This window comes from Panthera onca, chromosome A1 (assembly GCF_046562875.1).
Source record: "Panthera onca isolate mPanOnc1 chromosome A1, mPanOnc1 haplotype 2, whole genome shotgun sequence".
Taxonomy (NCBI): Eukaryota; Metazoa; Chordata; class Mammalia; order Carnivora; family Felidae; genus Panthera; species Panthera onca.
The window spans coordinates 148,785,451-148,807,405 of record NC_138339.1 but is presented as its reverse complement, the minus strand read 5'-3'; the positions used below and the strand labels follow the sequence as shown (position 1 = coordinate 148,807,405).

The following is a 21,955-nucleotide window of genomic DNA, read 5'->3' as shown; positions in this document are numbered from 1 at the left end:
GTGAGCTGCGTGTTTTCGCGGTCCTCGGGGCTCAGGCTCAAAGGTTACTTGGCTGCCTCTGCCCAGAAGACCCGCAAGCCCCAACCACGAGTCCCAGGGGTTGGGCCGGGGCGGAGAGGCGCCCTCCCACTCCCAGTCTGCGACTAGAAGCAGCAGAGGGAATGGTGAGGGCAATGGCCAGACCCCGAGCAGCGGCTGGAGGACTTGCCCTTGCAACTTCACTCTTCCCAGCGAGCCCAGCAAGCTAGAGAGGCCCGAAAGCCTGGTGAGGGCGGAGCTGGGGCCGACCGAAGCGCAAAGCGCATGCGCACGTGAGGCGAGACGACGCGGTTGGGGGAGGCGTCTAGTGGATCCTGAACGCGTGTGGGGGGCGTAGTTGGGGCGGGCAGGAGAACGGGGCACATGCGCAGCGGCGAGGGTAACCGCAATGGCGGCGCCTCAGCGGTTTCGGGTGCTGCGGTGCTACAGCTGCAGCGCCTTCCAGTCGCACCAGGTGGGGTGGGCACCGGCCTCCCCCTCCGTTGGGCGCGGGGACGGCGTGCGGGACTTGGCGGGGCCGCGGGGTGCCCGGCCTCCTTCCCGTACCTTGCCCTCAGGCGCGGGCGCAGTCTCCTGCAGTTGCTTGGGTCTCCCTGAGGCCCGGACACGTGATGATGACTGGCCTTGAGGACTGGGTTTTGATATCTCTTCATAACGTGGTCGTGGGCTTTCTTTTTTTAGTTTTTGTCATGGCTGTTGTAAAGGATTGGTAGGAACCAGGGGCAGTGGTTTCTGCCGAGGCGGCCTCGTAACTTATAGATAGCTGGGAAAGCGAGGTTGAGGATAGCCTCTTTTATGTAGAGCCGAGCTCCCAAAGTGGCTTCTTTCTTATTTTGAATGCATGGGAGATGACAGTTTTTAAAACTGACACACGAACGGGCGTCCCCTGCTGCCACTGCTTGGCTCTGGCAGTGTCTCCATCCGCTTATTAAGGGACTCGCCACCTTTCCCAGAGTGTAAACAACTCGCGCATGAATATTTTAAACAGGATAATCGATACTTCTAAAACGTACTGCTTCCCAAACTTTCAAGATGCAATTTAGAGGATGTCATTTAACCTCTTTTTTCCTGGATAGCATTTCATCTTCCTGCTTGATGTCACCTAACACTGCTGTCAAGCAGGCGTATCTGCTTCTGATAGTCCTCTCTTACCCCTCGTTGTCTGCTAATCTGTGCCCTGAAAAAGGATAACCTCAAACTTCTTCAAAACGTATGTTTAAAAGTCCAATGCTGAGTATGTAGTTGTAAGCTCGCTGGGACTGTAAGGGCTGTTTGGGGACTCAGGAATTGTTTTTACTTCATTTTTTTTGGACAGTGTTTTAGGAATTGATATTAAATAGAAATTTCCATTTTTTAAATTATTACACCTATATAATGTAGTACACACTCATGGTTGTTTTCAACGATGAAAAGTGATTTGAAACTAAAGGGGGGAAAGAGTTAACAGTTTAATTGCAGGTATGACAATTTCACACATCCCCTTTAATGTCAGACAACCTCTGGATTAGGTATTTTACCATTATTATTTTACAGAGATGAGAATACAGCAATCCAGAGAAACCAAGTGGTCTAATAAATGGCAGATGCAGAGCTATCTACAAAGATCCTGTTAAACCATACTGTCTCCAGATCCCCCAGAGCTAGCCAGTTACCATGTGTCCTTCTAGACCTTTTTTTTTTTTTTAAAGTGCATTTCTTACATGCAGATGTACCCATAGAAAACATTCTTACAGTGTTTGAGGTTCAATACCGGAGAATTAAATGAATTGTAGGACATGCCCACATAAATTTGTAGATGTGGCTTGTCCTCCTTAGAATCCTTTTGGGTACTTCAAAAAAACCCAATGGTTTTTGTGTTAGGATCATACATCTATTAATTTTTATAAATCAACCCAGGCATGTTTTTTTTTTAATTTTTTTTTAATGTTTATTTATTTTTGAGACAGAGACAAAGCATGAACGGGGGAGGGTCAGAGAGAGAAGGAGACACAGAGTATGAAGCAGGCTCCAGGCTCAGCTGTCAGCACAGAGCCAGACATGGGGCTCAAAACTCACAGACCATGAGATCATGACCTGAGCGGAAGTTGGAGGCTTAATCGACTGAGCCACCCAGGCACCCCCAGGCATGTTTTTTATGTTAAGCACACTAGTCCATTCCATTTTTTCAAACAACTTTGGTGCCTTTTGATAATATTTTCTTTGTTGTTGTTATAAATGGACTCTTCCGTTACCTTTTCTAACTAGATAATTGCTTATATAAAGACTCTATTAACTTTTGAAGCTATATTAACTTTGTATTCATCCCCACCATCTTAGATTGTTTTTAGTGGTTTTTCATTTGGTTTTCTTGAGTTTTCAGGTAAAAAAAAAAATCAAATCAATAAATAATGATAATGTTTTCCTCATTTCCAGTTTTCATACCTCTTATTTTTCTTTTCCAATTCCATTTGTAGAAAATAACAATGGTAAATAGTAGTGGGGATTCTTGGCTTGTTCTTGACTTTCATGGGAGAGCTGGTAGTGATTCTACAGTTTTAGAGTTGAATGTAAGGTATTTTATCCTGTTAAGAGAGAACCCATCTAGTTAAATTTATCAAGAATTGGAATTAAATGTTGTGGAATTATTTTTGAGAACCGCAGGTAATAGAGATCTAACTAGACTGTTTGATACGGATAGCCAGTTTTCCCAGCACCACTTATTAAATAGTCTGTTTTTTCCTCACTCCTAAAATGCCACCTTTACAAGGTACTAGCTTTTTATACATATATGTTGTTGGTTTGTTTTTACACTTTTATTCTTTTCCACTGGCCTTTTTATATCATTATTTTTGATTCAGTTCCACCTGTTTTAAATAATTATCTAAGCCAAATTTCTGAAATTCATTGTAGGAGAAGAAGAGTCTCAAGTGGACGTGCAAAGCTTGTGGAGAGAAGCAGTCATTTTTGCGGGTGAGTCCTGAGAAACAGGGTATCTAATACCCAGGCCAGAAAGCCGGTGGGCCCAGCCCTGCAGTAGCGTGTTTCTCATGGGGTCCCAGCATCCCAGTATTGGGACCAAGTTCACTAGATGCAGAGCCTCTGCTCCCTAAATTCCTGTTCTGTCAGGAAGTGAAATGGATGGAGCAGTGCATGGAAAGTTACCTTCATTTGTTTATTTGGTTAGCAAGTATTTATTGAGTACTTTCTGCCTGCAGGCACAGGAGAAACAAGGGAAGGCAAAAAGCTTTGTCGTTCTTGCCCTCACAGATCTGCTCATGTGGAAGAGGAAGAGAAACCGATGCACACACACTGGCCATTTGAAACTAGATTGAGCACAATGCAGGGAAAATGCAGGAGCCTGTAAGAAGATGACCAGGCAGTCAGACCCACAACCGGTCGGGTGCATGTTGGTGCATGCAGGGTGTGGGCATGGGTGGGCTCAGGAAGGGGAGGCCATCAGGAGACCGAGAGAGAGAGAATGAAAGCTCGGAGTAAAAGCTTATTTAGGCCATTGCCGTTCTCTTCAAGTGGATACCTATTTCTCCAACTCATCCTTTTTTGCTTTTTTTAATGTGTATGTTTGAGGGAGGGAGCACACATGAGAGAGAGCAAGAGCATGAGCACAGCAAGGGAGGGGCAGAGAGAGAATCCCAAGAAGGCTTCATACAGTCAGTGTAGAGCCCGACACAGGGCTCAGTCTCATAACTGTGAGATCATGACCTGAGCAGAAATCAAGAATCGGATGCTTAACCAACTGAACCACCCAGGTGCCCCTCCACCTCATCTCTTTGATACCACACAGTGTCCTGCACCTTTTGCCTCTTTGAGCCCCTGTATACCTTCTCTGGCCCTTGATGCCACCTCTCCACCCTCAGCTCCTTGTTCTCCTTCAGCCATAAGGCCTTTTCTTTATGGCCTTGAAACAATCCAGATGTGCTGCACTCTTAAGGCCTTTGTGCTCATTGTTGGAACTTTGCCTAGCTCTTCTCACTATCCTGATCAGATATTATATTCGAGTGTGTTTATGTGAGTATTGTTTATCTCCTGGAAGTTCCCTGAGAGCAGAAGCTTTGCCTGTTTTATGCTGATACACCCTCTGCACATAGCACAGTACCTGGCACAGAGTAAGTGGTCACTCGATAAATACTTGTTGAGTTGGTAAGTGACCAATCCCATGTTGTTTGGCATTTAGGTTGATCTTCATCTTCATTGGTAAGAACGATGCTTCAGTGAAGCTTCTTACAAAGAACCTCCTCCTTCACTAGACTAATTACTTCCTTAGGACAAATTCCTAGAAGTTTAAATTGCAGTTTCAAAGGATATCTTTTGACGAAGGCTCTTTTAGTTACAAATAATAGAATATTTCAGAATGGCCTCAGCAAAATAGAAAAAAAATGTCCTGGCAAAGTAATGGGGTATCATGGGGAATTCAGGGGAGGGGTTTCACCCCTGACCCCTTGAAGAACCAGCCCCAAGAATTGAAAAGCTGCCAGCAATGTAGGCATCTTTTCCTCCCCTTCTCCTCCCCATACCTGATTGTCCCCACATCCTCCTTCCCCTCTCCCTGCCTCCTTTCCTTCCCTTACTATCTCCCCAGATAGTTCACAGTAACACACTCCACCCACAGACCATGGACTCTCACTTCAAGCCAACTAGAATAGCTGAGTCCTAATTAATAAACTGGCAGAAGTGATCTGATTGGCCCATTTGACCCAGATGTCCACTTTTGGTCCAGCCAGCTGGGATGGTAGAAGTGGGGCTGATCAGGTCATTGGTCAGCAGTACAGCTGCCGAGGCGCACTCCAAGATTGAGTCTCAGAAGGCAAGGGGCTGGCTCATGAGCTAGTGACTGCTGCTTGTTTTTGATGTCAGCACATATTTCTAAGTTCTCCTTGAGGAGGCTCTACCTTCCTCCCAGCACCTCAATGCATGTGCAGTGGTATATGGCTTATGGTAGACTAGGCCACCGTGACAGGACAACAAAATTGTGGTGGCCTAACACAGTAGAAGTTGTTTCTCTCGATGGGGCGCCTGGCTGGCTTAGTCAGAAGAGTGTGCAACTCTTGAACTCAGGGTCGTGAATTCGAGCCCCATGTTGTATGTAGAGATTACTGAAAATAAATAAACTTTAAAAAAAGAAGAAGTTATTTCTCTTGTTCTTGTAACAGTCCTGAGAGGAATTGAGATCAGCAGGGCAGCCATCCTTGGTGAGGTCATGCAGGGACCCAGGCTTCTTCTATCTTGAGGTTCTGTCACTCCCAGAGGCCTGTCTCCTGCTGCCTGGAGCCACTGAAGGGCAAGAGCACGAAGGAGCTACACAGGAGGCTTTGAGGGGCCAGGCCCGGAAGTGGCTCACATCCCACTAGAAAGAACCTAGTCTCAAGGCCACACCTGACTGCAAGGAAGACTAGAAAGTGTAGCCCAGTCTGTGGCCAGATAGGAGGAGAATGCATTTCAGTATTCAGCCAGTGGTCCCTGCCATGCTGGCGAGCGTCCTCCCTGCCACTTAACATCTTTTAAAGCTTTGCCATTCCGTTCTGCAGTTCCTCTCCCATTCTTGCTTGAACTTGCCCCAGCTGGAATTTTATTCCCCACAGTCCAGTAAAATTGCTCATGTCAAAGTCATCAGGGATCTCCATTTGCTAAAAACAGTTGTGAGTTCTCCTCCGGTGACTTGACCTATTGGTAGTGTCTGTCACAGTTTGTCACTGAAACATTGTCTTCACCTGGACTTCCAGTCATCCCACTCCTGGCTTTCCCGCTGTCTTTCTGGCTGTGTTTCTGTCCTCTTTGCTAGTTTTTTTCCAATCTCCCCAACTTCTAAATGTGAGAATGCTGTGGTGCTCAGTTTGTTGGCCTCTTCTCTAGTGGCACTCCTTCGGTGGTCTGAGATGAGATCACCTGACAGTTCTGGAATGTCTGTCTCAAGCCCCAGGCCTGCCCCTGCACCATCCATTCAGCTCTCTAATGGGTGTCCCAAACCCACCTTTCCAAACAGAAGGCCTCACCTTACCCCACCCACCTGCTCTCCCACAGTCCACCCTGTCTCTTACGTGCTAAGTCCCTTGTTAGTTGTTTGGGCTAAAAATGTGGAAGTCCTCTCTGACTCCTTTTTTTTTTTTTCTTAAACACTCTTCATCCAGTCCATCAATAGATTTTGTCAGCTCTACTTTCAGGATGTACCCAGAATGACCATTTGTTACTACAGTGGTCTGAGCCACATCAGTGTTTACAGCAACCTCCTGCTAGCCCACCTGTGTCTGCCATACAGTCTGCCCTCAGCACCATACCTGAAGGTCCCGCTAAAACATGTGCTAGGCGAGGTCACTCACCCCAGCCTTCCAAGTTAGAGCAAAACCTGTGGTCCTACAGGCAGGGCCAAGTGTGCCTGGTACAAAACGAAATTGTGGGACCCCTTGTTCAAAAGCAGAAAGAAAGCTGTTAAAAATACCAAAATATTAAGCTTTTCCTTTCCGTCCTGGTCTCTCTTGATTTTTTATAATGTCTTTTATTTACTGTTGAATGTCTTCCTAAGTAAAGAAAAACTAACATTTTAAAATTATTTTATTATTATTTTTTTTTTATTATTTTTTTTTATGCAGCACCAGTTTAAAATGCAAAGAGCGTTTAGTCTAGGGGTACCTGGGTGGCTCAATTGGTTTAAGCATCTGACCCTTGATCTCAGCTCACATCTTGATCTCATGGTCTCATGAGTTCAGGCCCCACAGTGGGCTCCGTGCTGGGCATGAAGCCTACTTAAAAAAAATAGTAAGTGTTTAGTCTATATGTGGAATAATATAAGAACATTTACTGTATATATGCAGAATCCTCAGAATTGCCCAATTTGTATTTTGGAGCTCATTCATGCCTATGTATTTCATTCTTACCAGAACAGTGGACATGCTGCACAAAACTAACTCTGCTCTTTATACTCATTGATACATTCTCCCCACACTCTCCCCCATCAGCTCACTGATGCATAAGGAAGGACTGAGAGGGAAAGGAACAAGGGTCTTCCTGCCTTGCCCTTTCCTTCCGTGTCATCATTTTCAGCATAAGTGATCAGCTGTTCCAGGCAAGTAACAGGAATAAAAAAATATGATAGGGTTCCTTGATTATTCATGTACTTTTAAAACATCCTTGCCTTCCTTCTGAATCTGAAGCAAGTTCTTGTTCCAGTGGAAAGCCTGGCCTCTCAGCCAGTGGGTGCTCCCCACATACTCAGGCGTAGACGGCAAACACTTAGTGTCTACACTCAGAGTCTCAGTGAACACTCCCACGTATTGTGAGTCCACTTTAATTCTGTGCTCCTGGGTCATTGAGCATGCTGTATGCAAATGGTGTGGCAAGGAACAATGGACTTGTGTAGTGTGTATATCTCCTCTGCTTATGGACGTGCTCCATTATCTTATCACACGTATTCAAAGATTAGGCTATTGAGCATTGGTGGTATAGTGGTGAGTATAGCTGCCTTCCAAAGATAAGGTTATTAACATTTTCAAATAAAAAAAAATTTTTTTAATGTTTTCAAGATGGCAGCCACAGAACAGGTCTCGTTCCCATGAGGTTGACTTTGCCTATAGTAGGGAATAATACACTCAGACCTCATCTCCTACCATTTTCCCCCGGACCACTCAGCTCTAGCCATGTGGCCTCCTTACTGTTCCTTCACAGGCTTAGGGTCTTTGCCCTCAAGTGTATTTCATTGCTTCTGCTGAATGCTTTCCCCCAGCTATCTATGTGGCTTATGCCTCATATCTTCCTATTTTGTGCCCAAATGTCACCTTAGTTATCTATTCCTTGAATGCCCTGTATAAAATAGTCTACTCTTTCCCCCACACTGCCCCATCCCCTTTCATCACCTTATTTTCCTTGGTGGTACTTCTCGTCATGTAATGGCCACATAGTTGACTTATGCAGTCTCCTCACACTAGAATGTATGCTCCATGATGACTGATTTTTGTCCACTTCTGTACTGTATTGTCCTTAACTACTCCAGGGGCCTGGCACATAATAGGTGTTCAGTAAATATTGGTAAACAAATGAGTGACTGCTAAGTGAAAAAAAAGTATTTCATCTTATTTTATGGTCCTTAGATGATCAGTGAAGTAGCATATTTTATGTTTACTGGTGGTTCGCGTTACATATCTTCAATTTCTTATTCATGTTTATTAACCATTTTGTGTGGGGCCTGGTGCTGAGTTAGTCTTTGATGTATAGAGTTCCAAGTGCTAGAAGGACAGTCAGACCACAACTGTTAGTTCCTGAGACTGTTAGTTTGCAAATCAATTACTCCAGAAAAAGTGGTCAAGTCATTAGAATTTCTGCATGGTACATTTGGGCCTTATAAAGTACAGCTTTCTTCTCCCTGAGGTACATCACTAATGGATCTGTTTCTCCGCATCCTATCAGCACTTTTTAAACTTAATATTTTTTTGTTTTTCAGACTTACGGCGAGGGTTCTGGTGCTGACTGTAGACGCCATGTCCAAAAATTAAATCTGCTGCAGGGACAGATTTCAGAGATGTCACTCAGGTACAGTTGTTTGAAAAGGGCACAGTTATCTTGTCCTGTGTTAATCTTGAGTGATTAGTGGAAGTTTTATATGGAGAAAGCTTTTTCTATATGGTGATTAGTTATCCTAACACTCTTCCAACTGAAAATAACTAAAATATGTCAGCTATGATATTTTAAGTACACTGATGAGATGATGGAAGTAAATGAAATATCAGAAGTCAAAAATGAAGCAAAAGCCAAAATTCAGAGAGTAAGTACCTGGGCTGTTGAGGCAATTGAAGCCTAGTGCTCTGGAACTTTCATTTAGGTGATTGGGAGGGGTGCAAGAGACAAAGACAAGGCCTGTTCAGCATGGGAAGGTCAGTAGGAGACCACCACATAAAGCCAAGTGCCTGGGGCGCCTGGGTGGTTCAGTCAGTTAAGCGTCCGACTCTTGATTTGGGCTCAGGTTATGATCTCATGGTTCATGGGATCAAGCCCCACATCAAATTCTGTGCTGACAGTGTGGAACCTGTTAGGGATTCTCTCTCTTCCTCACTTTCTCTGCCCCTCCCCTGCTTGTACATTCTCTCTCTCAAAATAAATAAATAAATTTTTTTTAAAAAAAAAGCTGAGTCCCCAAAAGACTACACCCTCCATGAATTAACTGAACTAGAAATGCAACCTCTTTGCAGCCTGCCTGTGTTGACCTTGGTGCTGGCCAAAGAGAGGAAATCTCTCTCCAGGGTATAATAAACACAAGAAATCTATCACATGGCTTTTCAGTCTTCTACATGCACTGTGTGAAAAGCCTCAAGCAGAGAATTTATTTTTTTTAAAAATTTTTTTTTTTTTTCCAACGTTTTTTTTATTTATTTTTGGGACAGAGAGAGACAGAGCATGAACGGGGGAGGGGCAGAGAGAGAGGGAGACACAGAATCGGAAACAGGCTCCAGGCTCCGAGCCATCAGCCCAGAGCCTGACGCGGGGCTCGAACTCACGGACCGCGAGATCGTGACCTGGCTGAAGTCGGACGCTTAACCGACTGCGCCACCCAGGCGCCCCCAGAGAATTTATTTTTGAATTGTCCAAGGAAGGAGAGGTAAATATAGCTCCTCTGGAGCATACATCTTCAGCCCAGACCTGAATGTTTAATATAGTTAATGAAATAAAAAAGAAGGTTGATAATGTAAGAAGCAAGGGACTTCAAGGCACCTGGCTGGTTCAGTTGGTGGTAGAGCATGTGACTCTTGACCTCGGGGTCATGAATTGGAGCCCCACAATTGTAATTGGAGATTACAAAAAAAAAAAGGCAAATGACTTTAGAAAATGACCAAGTACATTTGAAAAAGAACCAGATAATCATTGAAATTAAAAATTCAGTAGACAGATTGAGCATTAAATGTAGCTGAAGAGAGAATCAGTGAAATGAAAGATAAATCTGAAGAAAGTATTCACAGTGCGACACAGAAAGATAAAAAGGTGGAAAATGTGAGTTGAGAAACATGAAAACTAAGGGAAGAGTTCGGCAAGAGGGAGTTAAGAAAGCAGGGTAAAGGCAATATTTGAAGAGAAAAGACTAGAGCATTTTCTAGAATCAAAGGCTTATATTCTTAGATTTAGGAAACAATAAATCTCAAACTGGAACAAGTCATTATTTTATTTGCAAACACCATGATTATGTATGTAGGAAATCCTGATGAAACTACACAAATGCTACTAGAGCTAATATTTTAGCAAGATCACAAGGATACAAAGTCAACGTACAAAATTAAATTATTTCTATATAAATGCTATGAACAATTGGAAAATGATTTTTTAAATCAAATACCATTTATAACAGCATCAAAAATTAGATACTTAGGGATAAATATAACAAAAATGTGTCAGATCTGTTCAGTATAAACCATAAAACATTGCTAAGAGAAATTAAAAGATCTAAGTTAATGAAGAGTTCATGTTCATGGATTGGAAAATTCAATATCGTGAAGATTTCAGTTTATCCTAAATTGGTTGGTAGAGACCACCTAATCCAAATCAAAATTCCAGTGGGGTTTGTTTGTTTGTTTGTTTGTTTTGTAAAAATTGGAAAACTAATCCTAAAATTTATATAGAAATGCAAGTACCTAGAATTACCAAAACAATTCTGATAAGAACAAAGCTGGAGGATTTCTACTGCCTAATTTCAAGGTCTACTATGATGCTGCAGTGACTGAGTGCAATATCTGTATGTGGACATACAGAAGGTTAATGGATAAACACATTGAGGTATGTTCATGCAGTGGCATGCTACAACAGAAACAACATGGGCAAATCTGAAAAACATTGCTAAGTGAGAGAAGCCAGACACAAAAGACTACCTGCTGTATGGATCAGTGTGGTTTTCTAGGGGAGAGAATTGCCTGCCAAGACAGGTATGAGAACTTTTGGGGGTGATGAGAATTTTCCATATCTTGTCCATTATATCTCAATGAAAAATGTTTTTGCTATATCTTGATTGGGGTGATAGTTTCAAAGATCTAATTTATCAAAGCTCATCTATACACTTGAATTTTAGTGTATGTTATACCTCAAGTTAATTTTTAAGGTTAAAAAAATTAAATGACCCTTAGATGATGACAACAACATAATGAAATTAGGGAACACGGAAGACAAAGGGGAGAGCTGAAGAGTAGGTGGAGAGAAGAGAGATCTCCTACAAAGGAACATCAGGCACCCGACTTGTCAGTGGTAACGTCAGAAACAAGAACACAGACTGGTATCCTCAGACTCTTGAGAGATGTCCTTTATTGATGGAGTTGAGTTCCTGAATCAGAAAGGTGAGCAGACTTCTAGCCAGTGGCTGCTAGGCCACTGCTCTGGTGAACACTGGATTATCAGCCATGTGGCAGGGTAGGTGTTTCACATGCATGATCTCATTTCCTCATCATAATCACCCTGTGAGGATTATTGGCTTCTGCGTACAGATGAAGAGAATCAAGTACAGACGCCCACATCTGGCAGAGTTGGCAGTTCGCATAGCTCACCAGGGAGAGTGCCCTCCTGATTGTGTGATGTAACCACCCTGTGTGATGTGGGTGGGGCTGGCCTTGTGCTAACCTCCAGCCCTTGCATGGTAAGTATTTACCCGCCCCTCAGTCCCATTAGAGACCACAGAGGCTCTGGCTCCCCACTCTTCTTTATGTGGTGGAAGAGCCCTGTTCCTCTTCCCTGTGCTGTTCCCTCTCCCTGTGACACACACAGTGCCTCTCCTGTCTTGTAAGGGTTGAGGTATGACTAGAAAGACTTATATAACCCTATGCAGTGGAGACATCTCCATTGCTGATGGGAGGGACTCTGTGCTACAGGAGTTCAGCTGACATTACTCTCTGTGTTCCAGGCCCTCAGCCAGGCATGTGCACACACTTTGTCACATTTGTCTTCACAGTCACCCATGCAGTATTGTCTTCATTTGTGGATGAGGGAAGCAGGGTAAAATGATGAACCCAAAGTCACACTGTGACAGTGACCGCCAGTCATTGGCAAAGCCAGGATGCAAACTCCAGCTTTAGAGTCTGCCTTGTGTCACCTTTCCTGTTGTTGGTGCCTCTGCCCAGGCCTCCTGAACTAGATCAGAACAACAGAAATAAGATCCTAAGATCCCCTAGAACAGCCTTTGATGGCCATTGTCGAGTATTTATGTCCTGCTGTTCTCCTCTCCTTGCCCTTCGTCTTCCTGGTCATTTTACTAAGGACGCATGTACAATCTTTCACTAAGGTCTCTGGAAGAACCTGTAAATATTGACGAAGAGGACAACGCAGAGCCTCAGCAGGCTGAGCATGTGAGTTCATGGGTAAGCCAGCAGCTCTGTCTCTGTGTCACAGAGGGGGTTCCATTTATTCATCTGTTGATCTTTTGTTCAACAGTGCTATCAACAATGGGCACTTGGCTTAAAGCTACTGGAAACCCAACAAAGAGTAAATGTATCCCTTTTGTACCAGTAATGTGTGTACCAGTAATTACGGTACTCTGAACGGGGCCTTGTCTTTGGCCGGGAGAACTCCTCTGAAATTAGCTTGAACTATACCTCCCCGTGTTTCTCCCCTTGTCCCGCAGTGCTCTGGGCACACCTCTGACAGGGAAAAGGTGCTATTGTACAGTACCTGGCTTTCATGTTTCCTTTCTCCAGACTGGGCCTCCCAGCAGGGCTCACATCCAGCTTTCTGTCCCAGTGCCTAGGAAAGTAGGTGCTTAGACAGTGTTGGCTGGGCAGTGTGTGTAAGAGCTTGAGTGAATGAGGAAGTGATGCCATTGGTACATCCAAGGTGCTGTGGGTACCTTGGGACAGGGTTAGTGGGAACAGCTGCCAGGGGCCCCCTGCCCACCTGAGGACAGAGCCTGCCTCCACTCACAGAATCATGTTGGCAATGTCAGTTGCTTGGCAATGTCGCGCGCTTTTCCTGTTTTTATTATAAACAAGAGCCCTGCTCCTAAGTACATCACCTTAACCCAGAAGCTCTCACATACTTGGTTCTATACTTCCAATTCTGTCCACTTAGGGACAGAATTTTACATCATTGTTATTACAAGAAATGCTAGTTTGCACCCTGGAGTCTTCACTTATGTTGTTCTTGTGTCGCAGTAGAGTTTTCAGTGATGTCCAGTATTTACGGAATATAGTGGATGTAACCAGTGTTTATTCCATGATGACTGGGCATGTAGATTATTTCCAGATTTTTGCTACGATACATATTTGCTGTGGTTCATATCACTTTGATGAGCATCTTTGTGCCTTTGTCTTCATTTGGAACCCCTAGGTCAGGGAGCATGGACATTTGTAAATTTGCTTGATGAGCTGTGCCCTGTATCTTTCCCCTGGCCTGTGCCAGTGTGCACAGTCCCCAGTGGTGCCTCAGGACACCCATCTCCCCATTACCTTCCAGCGAAATACCTTTCCTGGTGACAAGGGAGATGTGGGTCCTGAGAATAAACTTACTTCCCAATCCTGTAGGAAAAACCTCAGTCCTCAGAGAACCGCTGGCTGAAGTATCTGGAAGGAGACTCAGAAGAACAGGGGATGGAAGGAGGAGGAGTGTATTTCAAGACACAGCCCTTGTCCAGGACAGAGAAGACGGACCCTCCCTTCAACACAGGCCTGCCTAGAAAAAGGTGCCAAGCTAGTCACTAATCCAGCCATCGCCCCATACCCACAGTGACTCACAGATGGCGGGGAGTGATGCGCAACCTCTAGCAGCCAGCAGCATGGGGGAAGTCTGATTGGCGATGGCCAGCAGCTAGCTTCACCAGGCCCTCCTTGGCCTCGCCAGGTGCCAGATGCTGCCGCACAGAGGTGAGAGGTGCGGGGTGCCAGTATGAGCACCTTTTATGGTGCTCACTTAATTGTGACTGCACTGATCCCCAGGAAGAATTGACAAAGTGAAGTGTGGCCAGAGTGGCTTACAGGCCTGGGAGCTTATAACCTACAGCAGGAAAGACCTGACCTCTTACAGGTGTCTTCTCCTGTAGGCTTACTCTGTGTTTCTGCAATTCTTCTGAGACACTGCCTTATCTAGATCCACGGTGGCTCCCATAGGGCGAGTGATTTATTGGAAGGTAGATTCCAATTCAAAATAAGAACTTTCTAGCAACTACAAGCTATGGAGCAGAAATGGACTGCCTTGGATGTTGTTGGGCAGCCTGTTATTGGCAGTGGAGGAGAAGTAGAGAAGCCACCTTGGAAGCTGTATGGGAGTACAATTTCCTGTGCTAGAGGTCACACCTGGTGACCACCAAGTCAGGATCAGGACCCTGTGAGGAGATAGGACTAGATTCTTGACAGAACTTTATCTCCACCAGGAAATGGATCCAGAGCACAGACCGTCCTCCACACAGCCCTGATGTCTGGAACCCGAGTGACTCTGAGATTCCCTTGGAGCCTCAGAAGGTCAGTGAATGAGGACAGTGTTTCTCTTCTGGTCCTAGTAACTACTGAACACACTATGGAATTTTTTTTTTTTAATGTTTATTCAATTTTAAGAGAGAGGGAGACACAATTCGAAGCAGGCTCCAGGGTCTGAGCTGTCAGCGCAGAGCCCAGCAAGGGGCTTGAACTCACAAACTGTGAGATCATGACCTGACCTGAAGTTGGATGCTTACCCTTGAGGTATCCAGGCGCCCGAACCACACATAGAATTTTTTAACACCCAAGTGTTTTGTCTGCTTTGACTTAAACCAACTCCTTTCTCTGGCTTGTACCATTTCCCTGCCGTATTCAATGTCTCAGTGATGTGAGCTCCTAGTCAAAAGGACAGCTTGATCAACGAAGGTTAGCCACTAGGGCTTTTCTGAGTCAGGAATTTTCTCTTCCTTCTACATGCAGTGGAGGGTCTTTGTCAGACTAGCCAACATGGGATCTGCCCTGCATTTCTAAGGAATTGTTCCCATCCTCACCTTCAGTTACCCAAGTGTGTTCTTTTGCACTGAGACACTGTCTTCCCCTAGGTTCTGCTCTTGTTCTTTTTAATTATTGGAGTATAGTTGACATACAGTTATATTGATGTACAACATAGTGATTTAGCAGTTCAATACATGAATCAGTGCTCACCATGATAAATATAGTCATTGTCACCATACATTATTACAGTATGATATTTCCTATGCTGTTTTTCATCTCTATGACTTACTTATTTTATCACTGGAAGTTTGTATCTTTTCATCCCCTTCATTTATTTTGCCATCTCCTCATCCCCTTCCGCTTGGGCGACCACCAGTTCTCTGTATTTATGAATTCTTTTTTATGGCTAATATTCCATTATATAGATATATACCACATCTTTATCTACTCATCTATCATCAATGGGCACTTGGGCTGTTTCCATATCTTGGCTGTTATAAATAATGTTGCAGTAAACATAAGGGCGCATATATCTTTTTGAATTAGTGTTTTTGCTTTCTTTGGGTAAATACCCAGTAATGAAATTACTGGATCATATGGTATTTCTATTTTTAATTTTTTGAGGAAATTCCATATAGCTTTCCACTGTGGTTACACCAGTTTATATTCCCACCAACAGTGCACTAGGGTTCCCTTTTCTCCATGTCCTCCCCAATACTTGTTACTTCTTGTCTTTTTGATAATACCCATTCTGACAGGTGTGAGATAATATTTCATTGTGGTTTTGATTTGCATTTCCCTGATAATTAGCAATGTTGAGCATCTTTCCATGTGTCTGTTGGCCATCTGTATGTCTTCTTTGGAAAAGTGTCTATTTGGGCCCTTTGCCCATTTTTTAATTGGATTATTTGGGTTTTTGGTGTTGAGTTGTATTATAAGTTCTTTATATATTAAGGGTATTAACCCCTTTTCAGATATGTTACTTGCAAATATCTTCTTCCATTCAGTACACATTGCCTTTTCATTTTGTTAATGGCTTTCTTCACTATGCAAAAGCTTTTTGTTTATATGTACTCCCAGTATTTTATTTTTGCTTTTGTTTCCCTTGCCTGAGGAGTCATAGCCATAAATATGTTGCTAAGGCCAGTGTTCAAGAGCTTATTGTATATATTGTCTTTTAAGAGTTTTATGGTTTCAGATCTCACATTTAGGTCTTTAACCCCCTTTTTTTTTTGAAAGTTGTTTTTTTTTTTTTAAGTTTATTTATTTTGAGAGAGAGAGAGCTTGTGCATGAGTATGTGAGTGGGGCAGGGGCAAAGAGGGAAAGAGAGAATCCCAAGTAGGCCCCGTGCTGTCAGCACAGAGTCCGATGCGGGGCTCAAACTCATGAACCGTGAGATCGTGACTTGAGCCAAAATTAAGAGTTGGACACTTAACCGACTGAGCCACCCAGGTGTGCCTAGAAGATATTTAATCCATTTTGAGTTTATTTTTTTGTATAGTGTAAGAAAATGGTCTAGTTTTCCCACCACCTTTCATTGAAGAGACTGTCTTTTCCCCCACTGTACATTCTTCCCTTCTTTGTCCTTGATTAACTGACCATATAATCGTGGGTTTATTTCTGGATTTTCTATTCTGTTCCACTGATCTGTGTGTCCATTTTTTATGCTGATAAGTTTTGATTGCTATACCTTTGTAGTATATTTTGAAATCTGTGATTGTTATACCTCCAGCTTTGTTTTTCTTTCTCAAGTTTGCTTTTGCTACTCAGGGTCTTTTGGATTCCATACACATTTAAGGATTGTTTGTTCTGGTTCTCTGAAAAATGGTATTTTCATGTGGATTGCATTGAATTTCATAGATTGCATAGGGTAGTATGGACAGTATTAATCCTAATCCATGAGCGTGGTTTATCTTTCCATTTGTTTGTGTCATCTTCAGTTGCTTTCATCAGTGTCGTACAGTTTTCAGAATTTAGGTCTTCTACCTCTTTGGTTAAATTTATTCCAAGGTATTTTATTCTTTTTGATATAATCATAAATGGGGTTGTTTTCTTAATTTCTCTTTCTGTTATTAGTGTATAGAATTCTCTTATTAGTGTATATTAGTGTATAGAATTAGTGTATAGAATTTCTCTTTCTCTTTTGTTATTAATGTATACAAACACAAGAGATTTCTGCAACTTCACTGAATGCATTTATTCTGATAGTTCCTAGGTAGAGTTTAGAGTGTTCTATATGGAGTATCATGTCATCTGCAAATAGTGAGTTTTACTTCTTCCTTACCAGTTTGGATGCCTTTTATTTCTTTTTCTTGTCTGATTGCTATGGTAGGACTTCCAGTACTCTGCTGAATGAAAGTAGTGAACGTGGATATCCTTGTCTTGTTCCTGAGATCTTAGAGGAAAAGCTTTCACTTTTGCACCATTTAGTATGGTATTAACTGTGGGCTTGACATATATGGCCTTTATTATGTTGAAGTGTGTTTCCTCTAAACCCGTTTTATTGAGAGTTTTTATCATGAATGGATATTGTACCTTGTCAGATGCTTTTCCTGCATCTTATTGGGATGAACAATTGGTTGTTATCCTTCTCTTGTTGATACCATGTATCACATTAACTAATATGCGAACATTGAATCACCCTGATGTACCTGGAATAAATCCTACTTGATCATGGCGAATGATGATCCTTTTAACATATTGCTGAAATTGGCTTGCTAAGATTTTTTTGATTTTTGCATCTGTGTTCATCAGGGATTTTGGTCCATAATTTTCTTTTCTTGCAGTGCCTTTGTCTGGTTTTGGTATCAGGGTAATGCTGATACAATGCTCATATAATGAATGTACAAGTTTTCTTTCCTCTTCTATTTTTTGGAATAGTGTGAAGAGAATAGGTATTAACTCTTTAAACGTTTGCCAGAATTCAAGACTACCAGGGACGGCTGGGAGCAGAGCACACGGTGCTAGCACAGTGTGTGGAGACAGAACTGGCTCCCACACGCATCCTGTTATCCTGGCTGGGGGAGGGCAAGTGAAATGGTGCCCACTAGCACTTTTGTTCTAGAAGAGAGCTCCTACAGATCCCTGCCCCTCCAGCATATATCCTAAAATTAGTTAACTAAGATCTTCACATATATACCCAGGTGTTTTTCAAACTACTGTTTCTGTGCTGTGTTGGGCACAGTTATTTATTGTGTTGGCTCTTTACAGACAGGGACTTGGTTTCCTATCAGCCTCCAGCTCTCTTAGTGTTAAGCTCCAGATTTACAAAGCCAGATGTTATATAGGGACTGGTCTTCCCAGTGCAGGTCCCTGAGGCCGGGGTGCCTGGTGTGGGGTCTGGCCCCTCCCATTTGTGGCCAGTCACTCCAAGCGTTTGGTCCTTGACTGCACTCATCTCTGCCCCTCCTACCCTTCCCAATATTACCCTGTTACAACTAGCTGTGCAAAGTCTGTCCTGCCATGCTTCACATCATTTTGAGTTAGTTAGGATACATGTAGTTGTTGCCCCCCTATGTCCGTGGTACGAGGTAAGCTCAAAATCCTCCTATCCAGCCCCACCACCCTCCCACACTTCTGCTCGTTCTTGGTGTTTTAAATCTTCCCAACCCCACTGCATTCAGACTTTGCTTTCTTCTGTCACCGGAGCCGCAGGCACCAAGGCAGAAGTCTCTGCTGGGCCTCGGTCACTGCATCACCGCAACATAGGCCAAGGTCAGCCTGGCCAGCCTCACACAGTAGGGCAAAGGTCAAACTTTGACATGGCCACTGACTAGCTGTGTGGCCCTGAATCTCCAAGTCCTAGAATAATGACAGTTATTGATCTGCTGGTCCCTCAGTTAAACATTTTAACTACATTGTCACGTGGGATGCCCACACAGGCATGTTTGGTTTTGCAGGTGAGGAACTAAGGCTGCACAATAACGTGGTCCCAGCAAGTCAGGGGCAGCGCCGATGGTCATCTTCGGCTGTTACAACCGACCACAAGCCTCTTCCACACCGCCCTCGGGTAGTGATGCAGGGTCCTGCCTGTTCCTACTCTCAGATGCCTTTATAGGCCGTCAAACCCTGGTTCCAGTGCGCCCTTGGCTCCTGAGGGAAGAGAGGCCAGGCCCCATGCTGTGCTCACCTCCTGGGGTCTTCTGTGCAGCCACTCCCCACCCCCCACCCCACCGGCTTCAAACCTTCCCCCGCAGTTCTGGAGAGACCTTCCCATCTGTTGGCAGTGAGCAGACAGGACAGCTCTTCCCCCCTTTCTAGATGGTCTCATGGGCCTTTCCTGCTGACCCCTCCTCTCAGGCACCCTCTCACTTGATTCTAAGTTTCCATGGAAATACTCTTTTCTGGAAAGCCTGGTCATAGAATTTGGCAGAGGATTTGAGGTGAGGGCATTTATTTGCCCTGCTTTGCCAAACCACAGAATGAAAGCAGGTCCCTAGCCTGCCAGCACAAGAACTAGCAAGTAGGCAGAACAGAGTGAAAAGTGGGAGAACCCTGAGGCAGAGGACACAGCAATGCAGGCACAGGGATCCTTCTCTCCCATCCCTGGGTCCTGCTGGGCCACTGGCACTTGTTCTGAATGGCAGACCTGATCATCTTCTCTCCTTTCCGTTGCAGGACCACACTGGCTTGATGGGGAAGGTCAAAGACAAAAGCAGTCACAAGGACTGGGGCACCAGGGAGCTTTTTGTTCCTCAGGGGGATCCTCCACAACCTACCCACCATGTCAGGACCATGCCTTCCAAGTGGGAACGATTCCTTCAGCCGCCTGGAAACAGCCAGTGTGTGGACATGAAGCCCCCAGTTCCTTTGAATAGCGACCCTAGGCCAGCCAAGGTGGCACTGGCTGAGCAGGGGACCCTTAGGGCCCAGACCCCAAGGGAGGGGTACATCAGCAGGCCCCATGATGCACCCGAGCTTCTCTGGCTCACACACACACTCACATCCGGCTCCCAGAGGCCCTGCGTGAAGACCACCAAACAGCCATGGGACACCAATCCTCTGGCAAAGGGTGGGTCCTTAGCCACAGGGGCACAAGAGCCCCCACTTGTGCAACTGTGTGACCTCTTTAAAACTGGGGAGGACCTTGAGGACCACTTGTGAACTGAAACTAGAATTTTACTAACAGACATATTTGTTGTATGAGCAAATTAGACCTCTTGGCCACTGGAAAGGGGGCTCCCCAAGTAGCTTTTAAATGGTTCCCATAAATAGGGGTGCCTGGCTGGCTCAGTTGGAAGAGTGTGTGACTTGAACTCATCCTGAGAAAGTTTCACATTGGGTGTAGATTTTTTTTTTTTTTAAGTTCCCATAAGTGATCCCCAGTCCTGTCAAGAAAGACACACTACAGGGCACTGGGTGGCTCAGATGGTTGAGGGTCTCCTCTGGCTCTTTAGTTCAAGCCCCACGTTGGGCTTTGTGCTGTCAGTGTGAAGTCTAGTTTGGCTCCTCTGCCCCCTCTCCTGTCCCTCCCCCTGCTCACACAGGTGTGATCTTTCAAAAATAAAAAAATGACAAACACAACTATCAGGTCATCTCTGGTTGCAACATCTTTGATTAAGGTGCTTACAGATTGTTTACAACATAGCAACAGAATGGTTACAAAGGGTTTCTTACTTTAAAAGCAAGGACACGCGGGGAAAGGAGAGAACTACAGTGGTTAACGACAGGCAGTATCTGTGAGCTCCAGCCTCCGCCCCCTCGGCCCCCCCTCCTGACCAGTCCCAGGCTGCCCTAGTCTCCCCTCCTGCACTTGCTCCTCCTCCACCCAGACAGGAGACAGGATGTTGGCGGGACTCGTCTGAACTTGGAGCGGATCAGGTTTCTAGCAGAAAAATCAACTACATGTCAGCATGTGAGTAGTGATTAAAAAAAGGCAGAAGGCCATTAGACAAGACATTCTGGACTGCTGGTGTAATCCTGGTGGGGGGAGAACAGGAATATGCTGCCATGTGGCCTCAGTGTCCTCCCCAGCAAGGACTTTCAGTCTGCCCCAGGAAGCCTCCACGTACCCAAGGAAAGCTGGTAGACGTTTCTCAGACATTGGCACACATGCTGGGGTCTCCTCCTCTCACTTGTTCTCCTGCCCTATATGGCTTCATGCATCCCCACCCCCCAGATTCTGGAAGAAGAATGCAGAGAAACTGGCCCTTACAGAGGCCCTGCTGTTCTACACTAGCTCAAAACAACTATGAGACAAGAAAGGGGACAGAACAAGTGAGCAAAAGCTGTCACAACGGCAGTGGATGCTTTGAATACTGGATGGTGTCCAGGGCAGCCCCGATGTCATAGTTCTTGGTCTGTAGGAGCCTGGTGAGCCAGCCGCCTTCGTCTGAGAACCCCATGGACAGCATCTGGGAGAGGGACTCTATCAGCCGGGGGTCAGCTTCTGCCAGAGAGAGGACAAAAGCCATGAGGGCGAGTCCAGCCAGCCAGCACCCCGTGCCTGTGGAGCTGGCCCTTCCACGGGCTCTTTGACCTTCAGAGTGAAGTTCCCAGGCCAGGGTTGACCAGCTTTCCCCGTAAAGGGCCAGAGAGTAAATATCTTAAGCTGTTGTGTGAGGCTATATGGTTTCTCACAACTACTCAGTTCTGCCATTACAGCATAAAACAGCCAGATGCTGTGTCAACAGACAGGCACGGCTGTGCTCCAGTAAAACTTCTATTCTGGACATTGCCATTTTAATTTCATCTAGTTTTCATATCTTGATTTTTTTCCAACCATGATAAAAATGAAAAACTCACTCTTGTCCCATAAGCTATAGGTTGCTGCCCCCTGCCCTGAGGCAGAGAACATACATAAACACTGGTAGCCCAAAGAGCCAAATCTGGCCCACAGCCGGGTTTTCACCTGTCTTACCATTTCAAACATTGTCGTCTTGTGATCATAACGAACCTAAGCAATATGTCAGCTGCCTTTCCTACTCAATGCACCCGGGGCTGCGCAGTCCTCATGTAGCCCTACCGCCAGGCACGCCACCCTCCACGGGTGGGCCTTCCCAGCTCCTGTAGGAGCTCTGAGATCGACATTTCCCTCAGGGAAACGGAAGGTGGACTCTGAATCCAC

The 21,955-nt window shown here is 44.8% G+C and overlaps 2 protein-coding genes across 10 annotated transcripts in view; one reads left to right on the top strand and one right to left on the bottom strand.

Annotated features, from left to right (window-relative positions):
- SQSTM1 (sequestosome 1) overlaps positions 1-21,955 on the bottom strand; it is a 217,658-nt gene that overhangs the window by 171,561 nt on the left and 24,142 nt on the right. For 3 of the 4 annotated variants that reach the window (XM_060636416.3, XM_078451999.2, XM_060636417.3), the window contains one exon: positions 20,421-21,277. The exons of the other annotated variant lie outside the window; for it this stretch is intronic. In XM_060636416.3, coding sequence (XP_060492399.1) covers positions 21,120-21,277 — 158 coding nt within the window. In that variant the 3' untranslated portion in view covers positions 20,421-21,119. Of the gene's footprint in view, positions 1-20,420; positions 21,278-21,955 lie in introns of those variants that run through there. 4 annotated transcript variants of the gene reach the window in all.
- Positions 361-20,425, top strand: MRNIP (MRN complex interacting protein). Of its 6 annotated transcripts, none has more exons than XM_060636422.3 (7): positions 361-493; positions 2,929-2,988; positions 8,465-8,553; positions 12,272-12,347; positions 13,518-13,663; positions 14,351-14,438; positions 19,507-20,425. In XM_060636422.3, the coding sequence occupies exons 1-7, from the start codon at positions 428-430 to the stop codon at positions 19,990-19,992; spliced, it is 1,011 nt and encodes a 336-aa protein (XP_060492405.1). In that variant the 5' UTR covers positions 361-427; the 3' UTR covers positions 19,993-20,425. The 6 variants fall into 6 exon arrangements, with proteins under 6 accessions (XP_060492405.1, XP_060492404.1, XP_060492406.1 ...); XM_060636421.3 differs by having other exon boundaries at positions 13,506-13,663; XM_060636423.3 differs by having other exon boundaries at positions 362-493; positions 12,272-12,335; positions 13,506-13,663.